This window comes from Camelina sativa, chromosome 9 (assembly GCF_000633955.1).
Source record: "Camelina sativa cultivar DH55 chromosome 9, Cs, whole genome shotgun sequence".
Taxonomy (NCBI): Eukaryota; Viridiplantae; Streptophyta; class Magnoliopsida; order Brassicales; family Brassicaceae; genus Camelina; species Camelina sativa.
The window spans coordinates 1,941,286-1,960,769 of NC_025693.1; the positions used below are offsets into that span (position 1 = coordinate 1,941,286).

Consider the following 19,484-nt stretch of genomic DNA (forward strand, 5'->3'; position numbering starts at 1 on the left):
ATATTTTCGTTTTGATTAGGCTATACCATATTCAAATCTTTCAAAACACAACCACACTCACAGTTATATTATATTTTGCCCACCTAATCTGTTGGTGATCAAGATCATAAACCACCATTTTGTCTAAGAGCCAAGCAAAGCAAAGCAAAATCAGGCAAGAACTTTATTAATATGCACTTTCTTCACTTTCATTTGATCAAGATAAAAATAGGTCATTACCGCTGAACTAATAATTAATTGTTATACAACGACTTGTCACATGCCGCAAAGCAATGCAAGATATTGCATTTACTAACTGAGGATATCAACAAATAAACAGAGATAAACAGGTATTTGGCCTTTGGTTTTCACCTAAAACCATTACACCTCCATTGTCTTTATCTCCATTGAGAGCCTGAGACAAAGCGAGAATACTCCCAAAGCTGTGAAACTACAAATAATCTCCCCCTTCCAGCGTTCCCTAAACCAACAATGTCATGTATTGTTGTCTCAGGCAACGATATCGATCCAGGCTATCCAAATGAATTACAGTCACATAGGGTTTGATTCATTTTTGAAGAAAGTTACCCGTGTTGTACAACATGGGGAAATGCTTGCGTAAATTTTGCTGTAACTTTTTAGTTATAAAATAATAGTTAAAGTTTTATTTGATCTACTCTATACATTTTATAATTTTTCATTTAATTTCCTTAGTTTCATATTCTGATTTCAACCCATCTTCGATACATGATAAATGTTCAAATCCGTGAATAAAATCCAGAAATAAAACAAAATCCATATTGAAACGGTTGTGTTTAGAAATCTTGATTTAACTTTTTGATTTTTTTAGTTGTATATACTATATTGAATAAAATATAACATTTGTGATTTCTTAGATTTAAATAAGATTTCACTGCGTTGATGTGCATTGCAAAAAAGTATTTAATAAATTAAATATAATTTTATATTTTAAAAATATAAGAAATGTTGTATCTTAGTTTTAATATATCTATATATATATATATATTATTAAATGATTTAGGGATGCATATATTTAATTGTAGTTTTATAAATAAAATTAAGTTTTATAATTATTCTAAATAATTTATTATTGTTTCCTAAGATTTTGAAACAATAAATGGAATATGTTGAATAATTTTTAAAATATTGTTTTCTTATATCATGTTTCAAAAATATAGGCTTTTGTTTGGTTAGTTACTAAATTTATCAAAATGCATTGACATTTTTTTGTAACATACCAAATGATAATAGGGTTAAACTTATAACAACATTGCTTAAATAAGTATATAGAGATTTTTGTAGTTAATCTGAAATCATGGGTTATTGACTATATTATGGTAAGCATGCATAATTATTTTTTTACATAACTACTGAATTTGAACTATTGACGTGCTTTTGTTTACATGAAAATGACGATCAACGTGTCTTTGAAAATGTAAACTTTTTCTCTTAGTAGTCAAAGATAATGGAATTGAACTCTTGCAGATGAATGTTGGGCAATGGTTCTTTTTAGAGCTCAACTTGCTGCTCAAAAGCTCTCTGGTTCAGAGAGTGATCTTACTATTGACAAGTTGTTGAAGGGTGTTTATAGGCGTCATCTCTTCACAGTACAAGGCATTGACAATATGAAGAATGTCAAACCATTCTTATTGTCATATGTCAAAGACATGGAGGTTCATCACCGGCCTAAGAATGGTAGTGAAGAAGATTTTTTCAAGTTTGAGGAAAAAACAATTTCTTTAGCAAGGAAAGTTTATATTGCCATAACTATTGACTATCTTCCTAGTTTCCATGAGTGAGACGGCAAAGTAAGTTAATTCCATAATTTGTTTGTATAATTCCATTTTGCACTTAATTTCATAATTATATTAATTTGGAAATGATTTCTTATTTCAGAGGATTTATTGTCCTTCAGATATTGATTTACTGAGGAATGTTTTGGAAAAGTATCCTTATCATGGTTTGATTATATCAGGTTGTGGCTATTATTTTGAGAAAAATATAATATTTTAAGTTGCAAGATTCGTTTGGAGAAGGGTGGGGAGATGGTGGTTTCATCAAGATGGCTCATCATATTTCCATCATTAGACAAGTCTTTGAATTCACGGTACATATAATTTAAGGGCTGTTATTATAGAAATGATTTCTAAATCCATATAGAATTGTAAATTATGAAAATCAAAACATATAGATTTTGAAATAATATGTTTTATCCTTGAATTTAAATCCTTCTATTTACACTTTCAAATTTCATTCAAATCTATTTAAAACATAATGTAGATTTTGAAATCCAAAAACAAATCATTAAATGAATAACATGAGATTTTAACAAGTATTTGTAAATCATAGAACCAATAACATACAATTTTGATAAGTATTTTAAAATCAATGATTGAATAACACATGATTTTTGTTTAGATTTCCAAATCCATTAAAATCATAGAACCAATAACATACAATTTTGATAAGTATTTTAAAATCAATGATTGAATAACACATGATTTTTGTTTAGATTTCCAAATCCATTAAAATCATAGAACCAATAACATACAATTTTGATAAGTATTTTAAAATCAATGATTGAATAACACATGATTTTTGTTTAGATTTCCAAATCCATTAAAATCATAGAACCAATAATCCCTTCTTAGATAAATATTTCTTTTTCTTTTAAACTAAATGTAAATTCACATTGATACTTACTGTGTTGAACTAATCATGTACATTGTTGACAAAAAAAAATGATACTTAGTGTGTCTTTATTGTGTTTCAGGTATAAATATGAAATGATGTGAAGCCAATGTTTTCAACTTTTCACTAGATGTAATTTTTAAAACTAATGTTTGTATGGGGCGAGTAGATATATTTTAATCTCTTTCTCTAATTAGTGACTATTATTGTAAGGAATATACTTTATCTACGTGATCTTCTAAGTATTCTAATAAGTAATGGCAATATTATTCAAAGGGACAAGTGTTGAAAAAAGCAGGAAATATATGTATATATACGAAACTAATTTAAAATAACAAACCAAAAAATTAATTATATAAGATACTTAAAATATAATTATCTGTCTTCTAGAATACCAATTCAAAATTCAATTGCGAGTTTATGATCAAATTAAGTGGGGGTTATTGGTTTGAGATTTGAATAGAATTTTAAAATTTTTAAATGTTATATAGAATAAATTCCGTAACTCATACTTTAATTAAGGATTTATGCTCACTTTCAGATCACTTTCTGTTTGATATAATAGTGAAACGTTATCTTGTTTGTTAGGCATACAAGAGGTCAGCGGTCCGATTCCTCATGGGTGCAGTTGTTTTGTTTTTAAAACATGAAATGATGTTGTTTTGGTTCTAACATAGTGTTAACTCTTAAAGGGAAACTTAACGACATGTCTAAACCAAATGAACAACGCTTGACCTTTTTGTTTTTTTTTTCCAAAAATCAAACCAAACTTTATGTGACTTAACCAACATTTTGAAAATTCATGTGTTTTTGACATTTTTCGAAAAAAAAACAAAACATTTACTTTAGCCAAATAAAGGAGTTGATGAAAAATGTCAAACAAGTTGATGAAGATGAAGATTGTCAAACAAGCCGGGACAAAATAAATAGCCCATGAAAAGCCCATCTGAAACCAGGCTACTAAAAATATATATAAACAAAAGTCAGTCTAGGGGTTTTCATCTCCCCCCATTATCGAAAAACTTAGCTAGCAGTCGCTCTCTTTTTCATTCCAACTTTCTCCATGGGCAAGAGGCTCTCCACATCCACCGATGTAATCCTATTTTCCTTATGGATTTCTCCCTCTCTCAGTTCTTTTTTTTTTAAACCAATTTTTCTGTATTAGTGATTTCTTCTCTATTTGACTGAGCTTTATTTAGGTTGATTCTACTACGCAGAATGGTACGAACTTGGGGTGCTAAACTTTACTTCTTTGTTCTTGGTTTCTTGCAATCTTTATTTTCGAATTATATTAGTCTGATTATAGGTTGTTTGATATTTTTATATATGTCTTCCTTTTTTTAAGATGCAAGTTGTAATATTTTTTTCCTATCAGAGAAGGAGTCCGAGTCCGAGTCCTATGACTCAGAACAAGTAGTTCTGAAGAAGCACAAAAAGGTAAGATTTACTTAGCTTCTGTATGTTTTGTTTTTGTATGAGCTCGTTAGTCTTTCTAAGAGCTTCTGTATTTTCCCAAACCTGAACATTTCTTGTTTTTGACTCCAAAACACACAAGGCGGAAGAATATCATTGCCTTTACGAAAATGAAGATGCATATGGAAACTCTCCAATGACCGTTTTCGTTAGGGGATTCGATTGTTCCCTACCTATGGCTGATATCAAGAGTACATTGAGAAAACACTTCAGTTCATGTGGAGTGATCTGTCGGGTTTTTGTTCCGGCAGAGTGTAAAACTGGTTCTCTCTTGGGGTTTGTGACTTCTTGCTCGTATTTTTTTTATTACTTTTAGAAGTTAAAATACAAACTCAAATTTTTTACTTGTTGTTTTTTTTTTCTTTTCTTTCTTTTCTCTTTAGATATGCTTTCTTAAGTATACTGCCGGACCAAAAGAAGGCATTAGCACTAGATGGAAGTTACTTGGGAAGTCTGAAGCTTGAGGTTAGAAGTGCTAGTAGTATAATTGGATATCCTAATTTTATAGGGTGTAAACGCTGTGTCCGCGTTCAAAGGACGCGTAAATACGAACACTTCATTGAAACTAATGGTGGTCTTATACAGCGCAGGTACATAAATTTATTCTTGATTATTAGTATTGAATCCCTTCTTACTAGTTAAAAACGTTACTTGTCATTAATTTAAATTGTTGCTATCTTTTGCTATTTTGATATTACAGGACTCCTTTGCTCGACAGTATGTTTGCTGAGGCTGAAGCTCGTCGTAAGCGCAGGTACATAAATTTGTTCTTGATTATTAGTATTAAATCCCTTCTTACTAGTTAAGAACGTAACTTGTCATTAATTTAAATTGTTGCTATCTTTTGCTATTTTGATATTACAGGACAGCTATGCTCGACAGTACGGTTGCTGAGCTTGACCAAAAAGACTGAAGACACAAAAGAAGACACTGCTAAATATTTTGGTCATTTTTACCTTCGCCGCAGCCGCTACTTGTTTAATTTATGTTTTATGCCTTTCTAAGAAAACTTGTATTATGTGACTCTTTATTGCATAATTTATGCCTAAATCAAACTGTGAAACTTGAAAATCAATTTACATGAAGTCGACTTTGTGAGTTCCGTTCAAGTTTGACTGTTTGAGTTAATTGGTTTATTGGGCGGTTGTGTTTTTGTTATCTAGTTGTTTGATATGTAAGGACTTAAACTGTCATGTTCTGCAGTTAGAATCCTTTTAAGCATTGTTCAGATTCTCCATTTACTTTTTACCTTGAGAGCTTCTCCTTCGTGCTCTTGTTGGCTTGCTGTTCCCTCATTTATCTCCACGCCAATAAGATATTTTATCAACAGAAAGCTGCTAGGGCTCTACGGCTTGCATATTTTGGCAGTGTGCCTCCTCTCTTTTTGTTTTGAAGCCGTGTTCTCAATACAGAACACATTCCTCTGTATATAACTTTGCAATTTTATAGCAATATTAACCACTCCAACTGAAAAAATGTAACCATAATACCGAAGAGGCAGCCTCTTCGAACCTACTTTGGTGTTGCAATGGTTTCCCACAACAAGTACCTTTGACATTAGGAGAGGCAACTTTGTTTAGAGCTCTGCCCTGCCTTTCCGACCTTTCGATGATATTGCTGAAGCTCTTACTGGAGAAGACAAATCAAGTTGGAAAACTTTGTCCGTTAAGAACATGCCAGCCTTGTTTGGTGCTCTATCCATGATTGCTGCTTACAATTGGTTTCCCTCTACTCACAAGAATCATCTCTCTGAAAAGAGGGATTTGCCCTTAGATTTGATGTTGGTAAGATGATGTATGATCAGGTGATGGAGTTAAGTGTAATTCAGAATGATGACTCTCACTGGTTGATATTTCCAAGAATCATCTTCGAGTTGCTCAAAATTCAGGAGGAACCAAAAGTTATCTCTTAGTGCACTTCAACGGCTCCGTGTCCGAAGATTTTGTTAAATTAGGCTTACTGTGTGCTTATGCACATCATGTTCTACCTACTTTGGGCTCTAACTTGTAGTCAATTGTTCTAATAAATAAATATGATATATAAAGTATAGTTAAATGTCATGAATTTTAATCCAAAAGTATCAAAACTAGATGAAAGAGTCAGACACAATCGGCTCCTATCTTTTCTTTCCGTTTACCATCCCTAAGTCAAATTTTGGTTTAGTCATCTGATTGATATCTATATTAACATAATTTGTAAAACTTACTATAATATAGAAAATAACAATTCAAACTGTATATATTATAATTTTTTTTACATTGACTAAATATGGAAAACAATAATACAAAAATAAAAAAGATTAGACTAATTTGTGATTATGAAATCTCCCAAAATTTAATTATGTGTTACAATTTTTGACTATGTGATTTTGTACAGCACCTACTTTTTGTTTTCAGTTGAAGTAGAAAAGTATCGGTTACCATATTTTTTAATTTTGGACTTAACACATGTAAGGAAACAAAAAAAAAAAATACATATTCTGTGATGCGGTGGTGATGAATGGGGTCATTAATCAACCAATATAATTCGAACGTAATGTCATAAACACGTGAACGTTACCAATAATATACGTCTGTCACATAAGTAGGTCACAGTCCCGTAACTTTCGTAGTCATCGAGTATCTTAATTTTCTTTCCATACTCTCTCTTCTTCTTCGTCTTCATCTTAATTTTTTTTTTAACAGATCTGGTGGAAATTTTATCTTTTGTTTGACCCCACCACACCATTGGATCTCTCTCTCTATACATAACACATTCAATCAGAGTTACAGAGAGTTTATACGAAAGCAGAAGAAGCAATTATGAAGAACTGTGAGAAATTTGCGAATCTCGCTCTCGCAGGTTCTTCTTTTATCTCTTTCACTCTTGTAATTGTTACAATTCGTCTAGTGGATTTCAATTTCGATCGGTTTTTTACGATCATGTGATTGTTTCGTGTGATGGGTTTCTTTTGATATATGATTTTGGTGATGAAGTTGTTAACTTTTTCGGTTTTGGGGTTGTTCTTCGAATTTGCTGGAAATATGCAGTTTTTGTTGTTTGTTTCATATCGGTTTGGTTTCTCTAGGGTTTAGGGTTGGTGGGTGTGATTGATTTTGACGTAAAGACTCAAAATTGAGGGGGTTTGTTGCTGTTGTTGTTACAGGTTTGACATTGGCACCACTCGTGGTGAGAGTAAATCCAAATTTGAATGTTATCCTTACGGCATGTATCACTGTTTATGTGGGTTGCTTTCGTTCAGTGAAGGATACTCCTCCAACGGTAAGACGTAGACGTGATCAGATTCTCTCTTTTTTTTTTTTAATTAGTTTTAAGTGATTCAGTTCTCCAGTTTGATCTAAAATGTTTTGTTTGAATGATGTAGGAGACCATGTCTAAAGAACATGCCATGCGTTTCCCATTGGTTGGGAGTGCTATGCTTCTCTCTCTTTTCTTATTGTTCAAGTTTCTCTCAAAGGACTTGGTCAATGCTGTTCTAACAGCTTACTTCTTTGTTCTTGGGATTGTCGCTCTTTCGTATGTGTCTTATCTAAATTCTGCTTCTGTTTTTTCTTTCTCCTTCTCGTGTAGCTATGGTCAAGTCATGACATGATTATGTGTTTTGCAGGGCGACATTGTTACCTGCCATCAGAAGATTTTTGCCTGATCCTTGGAATGACAACCTTATCATCTGGCGTTTTCCGTATTTCAAATGTATGTAACTAATATTCTTTGGTTGCCTTCTCCCTCGTTATGTTTGGATGTGATGTTGTGGTCGTTATGTTTGGATGTGATGTTGTGGTTTTGTTTGTCATTGTTTGATTAGTGTTAGTCTTTAAATGTTAATTTGGTTGATGTAATAATCATCCTAGCTCCTATGTGTTTGTCCTGTTCGCAAGTCTGTTTTACTCTACTTACTATGTTCAGTGATTGTTTTACCCTTTTGGTTGATATCAATGCCAAATAATGTTTTTTTTTGGTTGCTGACTCCTTTGTTTTTTAAACAGCTTTGGAGGTAGAGTTCACAAAGTCCCAAGTTGTTGCAGGAATCCCTGGAACCTTCTTCTGTGCGTGGTATGCGTGGAAAAAGCATTGGCTGGCTAACAATATTCTCGGCCTTTCCTTCTGCATTCAGGTTCCTTTCCGTCCATTCTATATGGGAACACATAAATTACGTGGCTTCTTTATCAAAACATATTATAGAATTTTAAAATTGAGCTGGAATCAGTGTCGTTACTGTTGTTGGGTGTGACTTCTTTTTCTAATTAATCGTGTGGCCAATACAGGGAATTGAGATGCTCTCTCTTGGATCATTCAAGACTGGTGCCATCCTTTTGGTAAGAGCCGCATCTTTGAATGTTATTATTGAAATTTGTTTGGAATGATTAGATGATAAGACAATTCAAGTCGTCGAAGATGTCTTAATCATTTCGGTGTTTGTTTAACTTGACTTCCAGGCAGGACTATTTTTCTATGATATCTTCTGGGTTTTCTTCACTCCGGTTATGGTTAGTGTTGCCAAATCCTTTGATGCTCCAATAAAGGTTAGTATAATTGCCTCAGAAGTACACACCAACTAATATTAAATTGGTTTTTTGTTGTTGTGATCTTGTCAGTAATCTCATTGTTGCATATTTGTTTCAGCTTTTATTCCCTACGGGCGATGCTCTAAGACCCTATTCTATGCTTGGCCTTGGTGACATTGTCATTCCCGGTATGTTCTCTAATGCGTAACTCAATAACTATGTACAGCTTTTGGTTATACACTCTTGTATTTCGGATATTATATGAATATGAGACATTAGCTTTTGTTTTCCTTTAGGTATTTTTGTTGCACTTGCTCTAAGATTTGATGTGTCAAGACGTAGACAACCACAATACTTCACAAGTGCATTTATCGGATACGCTGTTGGTGTTATCCTCACGATTGTAGTCATGAACTGGTTTCAAGCAGCACAGGTCTGTCTCTGTGTCTTAATTGTTGTCATCCATTTTATTGTTACCTAAATTTTGGGATTTTCTCTGATGGGTTTTGGTTTGTGTTTTGCCTCTGTTTTAGCCTGCTTTGTTATACATTGTCCCAGCCGTAATTGGGTTCTTGGCTTCTCACTGCATTTGGAACGGTGACATCAAACCGGTTCGTTTTCTCCTCCTTGTAGATTTCGAATGTTGTAAATGCAATTTTTACATTTGCAATTACATGCATGTATAAACATTTTCAGTTTTTTTTTTTTATAATTGTGTTTGGAGCCTAACAGAGCAGAAGAACTTTCCTTTTTTACCTTGTGTTTGCTTTACATGTTTATATTATGGTTGTAGTCTTGTAGTAAAGGATTAATGAGCTTATGGTCTTTTTCTTCTTCTTTTTTGTTGCTGTTGCAGTTGATGGCGTTTGATGAATCAAAGACCGAGGAACCAAAGACTGATGAATCAAAGACAAGTGAGGAGGTTAACAAAGCTCATGATGAATGAGGCAAAATCGAGAAAGAAGGGCAGAGGAGAAATATATATACACATAAATGTGTTTAAAAATATGGAAAAAGAAAGGAAAACAATTTTGTTTCCAAATGAGCAATCAGTCCCTTCTAACCCCTTTTTTGGTTTATTAGATTTTCAAACTTTCTTTTGTCAAAGACTTGTGTAAGTTACTACTGTTAAGTTACAACAGATTTCATTTTGACCTTTTAAGATAATAGGTTTCCTTTGACTCTTCTTTATGTATTTTTATGTTAAATCATTTCAACTATTGTAGACGACATGGAAGGATAGAATAGTGTGGGAGGCAAAGAACATAGGTAGTACCAAAGGATTAAACTATGATCTTGTAACTTGTGGCTTAAAAATACTAATAAATATATAGAATTTGACAAAACGAAGTACATCGTAATAAGTAGAAAATATCCGTTTTTGTGAAGTGATATTTATGCTTGGGGAGCAATTTCGAGTCAAGAAAGCAAAGATAGTAAGTGCAATTATTGCTTTGTTTCTGTTTCTGAGATCTCTAGTACAATTATTTGCTTGGAGAGCAAGTTGTGTGTTATGTATATAGGTATCTCTCTAATGAGTCAATAAAAATGTAGAGAATTAAGGGAAACCTAAGAAATCAAAGAAAAATGAGAGTGGTGATCAAAGCTAAGAAGACTCTGTTTGCGGTTAGATTGGAGTCCTTTGAAGAACGTCGGAAAATCAAAACCATCATGGAGGTGAGGAGTTTCACAGGTAAGACTCTCAAAGAAACGAAGGATTTGGTGGAGAAGGCTCCGTCGGTTTTGAAAACAGGAGTATCAAAAGAAGAAGGAGAGGAGATCGTGGAGAAGCTGAAGGCAGTTGGTGCAATAGCTGTTTTGGACTGAGTTTCCAAGTCTGGTGTATGTTACCCTTGGTATCTTTTGTTTCATCTATGAGCTGATGATACCATTAATAAAAGTTTAATTATTAACTCAATTAGGCTTTCTAATTTCTAGTGTTGGTTTCTCCTTGCTAATGTTTGCTAGTTTAGTATTATGTATCACAAGTCGTTCATCGTGGCATAATAATAATCGTTGAATTTGGGAACTTTGTTATTCTATGATGCTTCACTCAGCTTTCTTACTTGGCTGGCTCCACACCACAACCCGTCTGCGATGATTTTCAAATATATGGTTTAACATTCTAATCACAGACTTGTTTCAAAAAGACAAGCTAGACGATCTTGTTCACTTCTTTCTTTCTTGAGACTTTGCCATCACAAAAAATTTGGGGTCATAAGAAACAGTGTTACACTTTCACAATCATTGTCAAAGTGGCAGTAAAGAAGCTATTTTTTCGAACTGGAAAAGTTGCTCATATCTCTCAACTAGAACTTATGCAGAGCACCAAATCAAATAGATGCAAGACTTTTTTAGAAACTGAAAAAGTGTAGCAAACTCACACAAAACGTCTTACTTAAGAAACAGGATTACCATTTACCACCAACACTTAAGTACCGGTGAAAGTTAAAACAATGTGATTGTTCAAGGCTATCTCAATTCTTGAACTTAGGACATGTTGTCTATATCCATTTTCTAAATGTTAATTGTTAATTATATAAAAGCATAATCTTGGTTAGAGTGATCTAAAAAAATGCGCCATTAACGTAGAAAAAAAATAGTGTATTATCTAAGAAATGGTTTAAGAAATAGGGAATTATATAGACCACAATAAAGACATGAACAAATTGAGAAAGCACAAAAAAAAAAAAGAAGAAATAAAAATTTCAAATTCACAAATCTTCGAGTTTCTTCTTCTTCTTCACAAACAAACTCGGATGATTCATCTTGGACGAATCAAAGATGTACTCGTCTTCCAATTTTCTTCAATTTCACTCAACAACAACAACAACCGCCATACCTATACCCAACGCGTCTCCGTTTATGCTCCGCCGTAGCTCTTACGGCTTCGGTGTGTTTCACAGGAAGCGAGCTCGTTTCAAACAACAGACTCGGACTTCGTTTCGCGTCAATTCTTCAATTCTCCCTCCTCCTTTCGATGGAAGCGTTCCTCTCGATTCCTTTGCCCCATCCGTCGCCGGATTCGCTTCCGGCTTTGCCGTTTTTCTATCGTCGAGGTTGTTTGGAAGAAGACGATCAATCGTTGATGATGATGATGTTGTTGTTGGGGAATGGATTCTTCTCACGACTCCTACACCGTTTAACAGATTTGTTCTTCTCCGTTGCTCCTCTTTGCTCTCCTTTGATGACTCTTCTGAGAGTTTAAGCGATAGACTCGTGACTGATGAGAGGCATTTCGTTACTTCAGATACCGGGAAGATTACTGTATCGTCTGCTGATGAGAAGACTCCGTTGGAGTATCAGAGGGTTTGTATCGCCACTGAGGACGGCGGCGTTGTTTCGATTGATTGGCCTGCTAATTTGGACATTAAGGAGGAGCGTGGGATGGATACAACGGTGGTTTTTATACCTGGAACGCCGCAAGGAAGTATGGATGAAGGCGTTCGATCGTTTGTATGCGAAGCTCTGAGGCGAGGATTGTTTCCTGTGGTCATGAACCCTAGAGGTTGTGCTGGTTCGCCTCTCACTACACCTCGGTGAGCTAGTAGACTCTCTTAAGGGTTCCTTATCTCTTGTGTGCTTTGTGAGTCTATTTGATCAGATGCAGTTTTTGCAATTGTAGGTTGTTTACAGCTGGTGACAGTGATGATGTATCCACAGCTTTGCGATTCTTAACCAAGACAAGGCCATGGACGACTCTTACGGCTGTGGGGCGAGGATATGGTGCAAATATGTTGACAAAGTACCTGGCAGAAGCTGGGGAAAGATCACCTCTTACAGCTGCTGTATGCATTGATAATCCTTTTGACCTTGAGGAGATCACACGAACATCTCCGTATTCGACTTGTTTGGATCAACAAATTACAGGTGGATTGGTTGAGATACTGCTGGCAAATAAGGTTGGGTATTGCTTATAATAAAGCTACATAATTATTTGTGAACTCGTTTAGAGTGAGCTCTTCTTATACTGACTGGGCTATGCATATGGATACACGTTCTAGGAGCTTTTCCAAGGCAGAGCAAAAGCCTTTGATGTTGGAAAGGCTTTGTCTTCTAAATCAGTTCGCGAATTTGATAAAGCCTTGTCCATGGTGACATATGGTTGCGAGAGTATAGAAGATTTCTATTCCAGTTGTGCAACCAGAGATGTTATTGGGGAAGTCAAAGTTCCTGTCCTCTTTATACAGGTGAATATTCTGGCTATGCAGTTATCTTTAAGGTTATACCTCTCTGTCTGACCTGATTTAATCTCCTATTCAGAAGTGCTATTTTTTCTGGTATCATTATAGTTAAAATTTCATATTTAGAGGTATGTGTAATTTAGTTAAGGAATTCAATAATAGAACTATTGGACATTTTATGTCAAAGGATATTTTTATGCTGCACGGATCATGAAGTAATCTGAGAATAATGTTGAATGAGTTACTAGCTGCTGTGATGGCATTATTTTAGGGTGATGTTGGCATTGATACAAAATAGGATCTTGATCCTTAGGATAAACATGCTTAAAAATTTCCTTAAAAGGGAACAATATGCGGTTATCTCCTTTGACACAGGTACTCATAAGTTACATTTGTAAACTTAAATCAGGTTTCAATTTTTAAATCAGTTTTGATTTTACATGTAAATTTTAGTTAGATAATCTAATACTGGTCTCTTGAATGGCTTTTGTGAACTGTGTTGTACATATTTTGACTCTCTAAGTTGTGTGTATTTTTCAGAATGACAATGTGGTACCACCTTATACAATACCACGGAGTTCAATAGCTGAAAACCCATATACAAGCCTGCTTCTGTGCTCGTCTTCACCAATTCTGATCGATGGACGTACAGTGGCCGTGTCTTGGTGCCAGGACCTTGCGATTGAGGCAACTTCTCTCCCTATATTTATCTCTTTCACACACGCATAGTCACACATACTCACAAATGTGATGAATTATAATTGAAATATTATCTATTGAAATCAGTGAAAAAAAAAGAAAAAAAAAAAAAGAAAAAAAGAAAAAAATCTATTGAAGTCAGTGATTAGTAGTCAATCCATCTTGGTGGAACATAATGCTTCTCCGACAGATACACCAGCTTGTATAATTTTGATTATTTTTCTTACTGTCTGAGTAGATAAAAGGCAGGCATGATACCCTCAATATCCAAGATGCTCACTATTACGATCATGTTGTTTGTAATTGATAATTTATCTACGTTAGACAGACTGTTAGTATAAACATCTGGTTATTTCACTGGTTAAAATGCAAATAATATGCAAGTCATTCTCTTTTACATGAAAAGCTTATTTTCTTTAATTTCTACTTGACTGTCCTGTTATGTTCTTTTTTATGTCTGAGAGATTGATTTTCGTATGTTGGCCATGCAGTGGTTGACTGCTGTAGAACTTGGGCTTCTGAAAGGTCGTCATCCACTTTTGAAAGACGTGGATGTTACTGTTAACCCTTCAAAGGGCTTAGTTTTTTCGGAAACCAGAGCACCTGAAAAAAGTATCGGGGCCAAGAAGCTCGTACAGGCAGCCCAGAAAAAGACGGTGAATGGTTACCATGTAGATTCTTTCAGGGAAACACTTGAAGACAGTGACATCACTCCAAACTCAAATTTGTCGTCTGGAACAGATTTAGAAAAGAAAGTCAAAATCGATAATGGATCTGATGAAACAGAAAATAGTAGAGTTTCAACAAGCAGTCTTGTTGAAGTTGAATCAATCGAAGATAATGAGTCTAACGTAGAAGAAAGTGAAAGAGGTCAGGTGTTGCAGACTGCAGAAGTGGTTGTGAACATGCTGGATGTATCCATGCCTGGCACCCTAAAAGCTGAAGAGAAGAAAAAGGTAACACCCAACGTATCAAAAGTAACAATAATATTAACAAGTTTTACTGTTGTCGCTGCATTGACAATTGCTTGACAATTATTCAGTAAATGTTTAGGTTATGGATGCTGTTGGTCGAGGAGAAACAGTTCTAACAGCATTGCAAGATGCCGTGCCAGAAGACGTTCGTGGGAAGCTTACAACAGCTGTAACTGGGATCTTGGAGTCAGGTGGCAGTAAATTAAATCTTGAAAAGCTGAAGCTTCCTAGGATATCACCAGGATTGAAAAAAGCGGAGGAAGCAAAGAAAGAACCATCAAGTGCCATAGATCAAAAGGATTCTTATTCCCCCGATCCGATAGATAATAGCGATGGTTTGGTGAGTGGCTCAGATGACACCATTACTGGCTCGGACAATTCTCCAGGTGGAACAGAACTAGAGCATTCCCCTACCGAGGTTTCCCAGAAAGACAGTGATTCTGGAAAGTCCCAACCTGTCGACAGTGATCAAGATGATAGTCTTGGAAATCACGAGTCATATACCAATAAAAAGAACAGTGCAGCTGATGGTTCTGAGAATGCTTCCGAAGCAAAGAGTCATAGTGCCAACCAGGGGCCAATCGGCACGGAGGATGTCACTAGTAATGATGACAAAGTGGAGCAAGGTTCTGGAGTAGATACGCTTCAAAGACGGGTAGAAACTAAGAAACACGATGAGAAAGAAGCACCAATTGCTGATGAAAAATCCAGTGTAGCTGATGCTTTCGAGAAGGCTTCAGATACAAACAATGATAGTATCAACCCACCGCCAGTTGTTGTAGACGATATAACTAGTGATGGGGACAAAGTGGACCAAGCTGCTGTACTATCTCAAGAACAAAGAAAGGAGGAAACTAATAAAAATAATGATAACGAAAAACAGTCTGCCACAGATCAAGACAAGGTGACATCTACCGACAATGAAGGAGATGCTGGAAAATCTTCTGCTTCACAGCCTGTAGAGAAAGACATAAGTGATGATCAGAGCAAAGAAACCAAAATTATGCAGCCTGTATCAGACCAAACTAAGCCAGCACTTCAGGAACCAAATCAGTCCAAATTTAATGTTTCCCACGCATTTGAAGCATTGACGGGGATGGATGATGAAACTCAGGTAGCTGTCAATAGTGTTTTCGGTGTGCTCGAAAACATGATTTCTCAGCTGGATGAAGAAAATAAAGAAGGAAATGAGGTAAGTGATGAGAAGAATCTCAAGGATACGAAGAATCTCAAGGATGAGAAGAATGTCACAAATGAGGGAATGTCTCCATCTGAAGAGGAAATTCCCGACAAGAGAGAAACCGAGAGCCTTATGCCCTCTGAAAACTCACATGATCCTGCATGCAGTGTGAGTGAAACTGAAAAAAGTTCTGGAAATGATAAGGTAACAGGGGAAATGATTGAAAAAGATTTGGGCAGAGATGAATTTGTGAATAGTAAGCATTCACCAAAGATTCTGCCTGAAAGAAATACAGATTCTGTCGAAAATTCTTCTCATGATGGATCCCTTGGGGAGCAACTTTCAAAAGAAAAGATTGCAAAGCAGTTAGACTTAGATACAACCACTGCTCTCATGCTTGACTATTATCCAGAGGAAGGTAAATGGAAACTCCTTGATCAACAACGAGAACACTTGGATGATGACTATTATCCAGAGGAAGGTAAATGGAAGCTCCTAGATCAACAACCAGAATACTTGGGTAACCTTGCTGACGATGCAGCATCCAGCAGAGATACGCACGAAAATGTTCAGGTTCCTTCCCTTAGTGTAGATAATGAAGAGAACATCATTGAGCCTGCATATGTGATATTGGACCATGAACAAGGGTCGGAGCTCTCTGAAATGGATGATGCATCGAACAACCAAAATGATGGTCCTCACAAATTAGACGAAGGATGTGAGGAATTAGAGCACCTCATTAAAGTTATTGTATCAGACTCTTTGAACGTAGAAGTTCAACGCAGGATGGGTTCAGCTGGCATGAGGCAAATTAAGTCTTAACTCAGTAAAGATATAAAAATGGTGGCAAAGAGATTTTCTTATGCTGTTGTATATGCAGAGCCTACTTGGACTTTCATAAGGAATAGCAAAACTTCCAATGGCCCTTCTGGAAAAGTAGGTAAACTTCATGGGGACGCTATCATTAAGGCAATTGCATCTGCTGTCCAGGAGGCGCATTTTCTCAGACAAGTACTGCCTATTGGTGTTGTTGTTGGCTCTGTTTTAGCTGCTTTGAGAAAATATTTCGATGTGTCTACAACAACCAACAGTGCTAAGAAAGATATTGTCCCGGGTAGAACACAAAAGTACGAGAACAATGGTGCAGCGAAGAGGGTTCTGCCAGACAAAGTGAGCAAGGAGACCAAAAAAAACAACTCGACCATTGGAGAAATGGTGGAATCTGGCCTGCAAAATATTAACAATGAGGGTGTCATGGTTAGTGACAATGGTGCAACAACGAGTGTTGTGCCAAGCAAAGTGAGCAAGGAGAGCAAACAAAACAACTCGACCATTGGAGAAATGGTGGAATCTGGCCTGCAAAGTATTAACAATGAGGGTGTCATGGTTGGTGCTGTAACAGCTGCTTTGGGAGCATCTGCGATGCTGGCTCAAGACGAGGTATTGTTTAACATTAGCATTCAGATAAATATTTAAGGAAGAGATCATATATATATGTTCGTCCTTGTAATTAGTGTCTCCTGCACAGGATCCACAAAGAGGTGGCTTCATGTCAAAATCATCAGAGAAAGATAGTCAACATAAAGAATCGGGAAAGCTCGATCAGAGCAATATGGTGGCAAGTTTTGCTGAGAAAGCCATGTCCATAGCTGGTCCTGCTGTTCCAACAAAGGAAACTGGTGAAGTGGATCAGGATAGGTATTAAAAGTAGATAAGTCAATTCCTCTATGTCAGTGCCTTAAGATTCTTCTTGATCTAAAAGCCCTTGGTTTTCATGTGAACAGGATTGTGGCAATGTTGGCAGATTTGGGTCAAAGGGGTGGTATATTGAAGTTAGTTGGCAAACTTGCTCTGCTTTGGGGTGGCCTTCGTGGTGCTATGAGTTTAACTGATAAGCTAATCCAATTTTTGCGTATGGATGAGTGGCCCTTGCTCAAGAGGTAAGCTGCTTTCTCTCTAAGCATCTTTGTTGATTCTTTCCAGTATCGTGGAACTTATGTGGCTAGTTTTAAAGTAGTCTCTTATCAATAAAAAATGTGGATGCTCATATTTGTATTCTGTTATTTTTTTACTACCGTTGGCAGAATGTTTTTACTAAATTTTGTTTTTTATGGTTTACGTGGGTCTTAAATAATGAATGTTTACCTATCGATGTGTGTTAACCATTCCCATAAAATTAAAGACAAACAGGAGAACTAACGTTTTATTCTTCTCTACAGGTTTGTGAGTGATTCCCCGTTCTTAATATGCTATGTTTTCAATACATGTTTGCTAGTAAATTCCTCGTTTTAAACATGTTACATTCTCTTCTGATAACAATCATGTGAAAGATTCCATACTCTTGTGATTTTACCATAAGTTGGGTCCTTTGATTCTTCTTCATATCAGCTGGTCCTAATGATTCTCGTGTGTATCGTTATTTTGTTGTTTTTATTAGGGCTGTGGGCTTCATTGGGATGTTGCTCGTTTTGTGGTCACCGGTTGTGATTCCATTGCTTCCAACACTTCTCCAGAGCTGGTCTACAAGTAATCCCTCTAGAGTGGCGGAATTAGCTAGTGTAGTTGGCCTCTATGTTGCTGTTTTTATTCTTGTCATGCTGTGGGGAAAGAGAGTACGGAAGTATGAAAACCCATTCATGCAATATGGGCTTGATTTTAAGGCATCAGTCAAAGTAAAGGTAAAACCTTAAACGTAACACTGAGATTAAAATAGTTTGGTTTTCGTTGCACTGCTGGAGAAAACTTCTTGACCATTAATACTCCGTGATCCTGCCTTCTGGATTTCTTTATGAGCGCATTAGCATCAGTTTCCCTCATAAATATGAAAACAAGGAAATAATACAAATGCCAATTTGCTTCAACAAAGATCTTGGTGGACCTGTTTGAATTTCAAACAGCAAAAATATATGGCGTAGTTGTGATTTTCCTTTTCCCTTAACTTCATATGTTCTCCTTTTCTTCAGTTCCATACATTCATGCTTTTAAAACAGTAGAAATGATACTATAAGGTTTCTTGCAGATTCAAGTGTTTTTGAAGGCCTTTGCAGGGGGCATGACAGTCGTTCTATTAATACAGTTCGTAAATGCAATATTAGGAGCTGCAATCTTTTCTCGACCGCCATATTTTCCACATCCTTTTGATGCCATGAAGTGTCTCAAGGGATGCGGGCAATTGCTTATGCTAATAGTAAGAGGATTTTCAGCTGCGACATTTGTTGTGCTTGTGGAAGAGTTGCTCTTCAGATCATGGATGCCTGATGAGATTGCTATAGATCTAGGCTACCATCAAAGCATTATCATTACTGGTTTCATATTTGCCTTGTTCCAAAGGTATATATCTTTTCCAAGTATATTATTGTTATATAGATCATGGATGAACTGGGTATACGTGTATGTCATACTGCAGTTGTACACAACTATTGTTCATGAGGAGTACCGTAGCGTAATGCTAACTGTATAAACTATATACTGATTGTTTTTGTTTTCTTGTCGAATTCTCCAGATCCCTGAGATCAATTCCAGGGTTATGGCTTTTGTCGTTGGCGCTCGCTGGAGCTCGTGCAAGAAGCCAAGGAAATCTGATTGTTCCGATCGGGTTGCGAGCAGGAACCATAGCAACAAGCTTTTTACTACAGTCAGGTGGATTCCTCACCTACAACCCAAGTTCCCCGGCTTGGATTGCAGGGAACCGCCCTTTACAGCCTTTTAGCGGAGTGGTTGGTCTTGTGGTCTCTTTAGCGTTGGCACTCATTCTTTATCCGAGACATTCTCCAGAAAC

The 19,484-nt window shown here is 36.0% G+C and overlaps 2 protein-coding genes and 1 pseudogene across 4 annotated transcripts; all 3 read left to right on the top strand.

The window, feature by feature from the left end:
* LOC104710220 lies at positions 3,692–5,315 on the top strand. 3 transcript variants are annotated; one of them, XM_010426791.2, is made up of 7 exons: positions 3,692–3,784; positions 3,891–3,912; positions 4,067–4,128; positions 4,247–4,440; positions 4,548–4,754; positions 4,865–4,918; positions 5,029–5,315. In XM_010426791.2, the coding sequence occupies exons 1-7, from the start codon at positions 3,755–3,757 to the stop codon at positions 5,075–5,077; spliced, it is 618 nt and encodes a 205-aa protein (XP_010425093.1). In that variant the 5' UTR covers positions 3,692–3,754; the 3' UTR covers positions 5,078–5,315. The 3 variants fall into 3 exon arrangements, with proteins under 3 accessions (XP_010425093.1, XP_019085703.1, XP_010425094.1); XM_019230158.1 differs by having other exon boundaries at positions 3,710–3,784; positions 3,891–3,925; XM_010426792.2 differs by lacking the exon at positions 3,891–3,912 and having other exon boundaries at positions 3,710–3,784; positions 4,072–4,128.
* Positions 6,836–9,836, top strand: LOC104710221 (signal peptide peptidase). Its single transcript, XM_010426794.2, has 11 exons — positions 6,836–7,005; positions 7,310–7,425; positions 7,529–7,680; positions 7,772–7,857; positions 8,151–8,278; positions 8,430–8,480; positions 8,601–8,687; positions 8,788–8,857; positions 8,966–9,102; positions 9,203–9,280; positions 9,526–9,836. Exons 1-11 carry the CDS (start codon positions 6,966–6,968, stop codon positions 9,613–9,615), a joined length of 1,035 nt encoding a protein of 344 aa, XP_010425096.1. The 5' UTR covers positions 6,836–6,965; the 3' UTR covers positions 9,616–9,836.
* LOC104710222 overlaps positions 11,357–19,484 on the top strand; it is a 10,545-nt pseudogene continuing 2,417 nt past the window's right edge.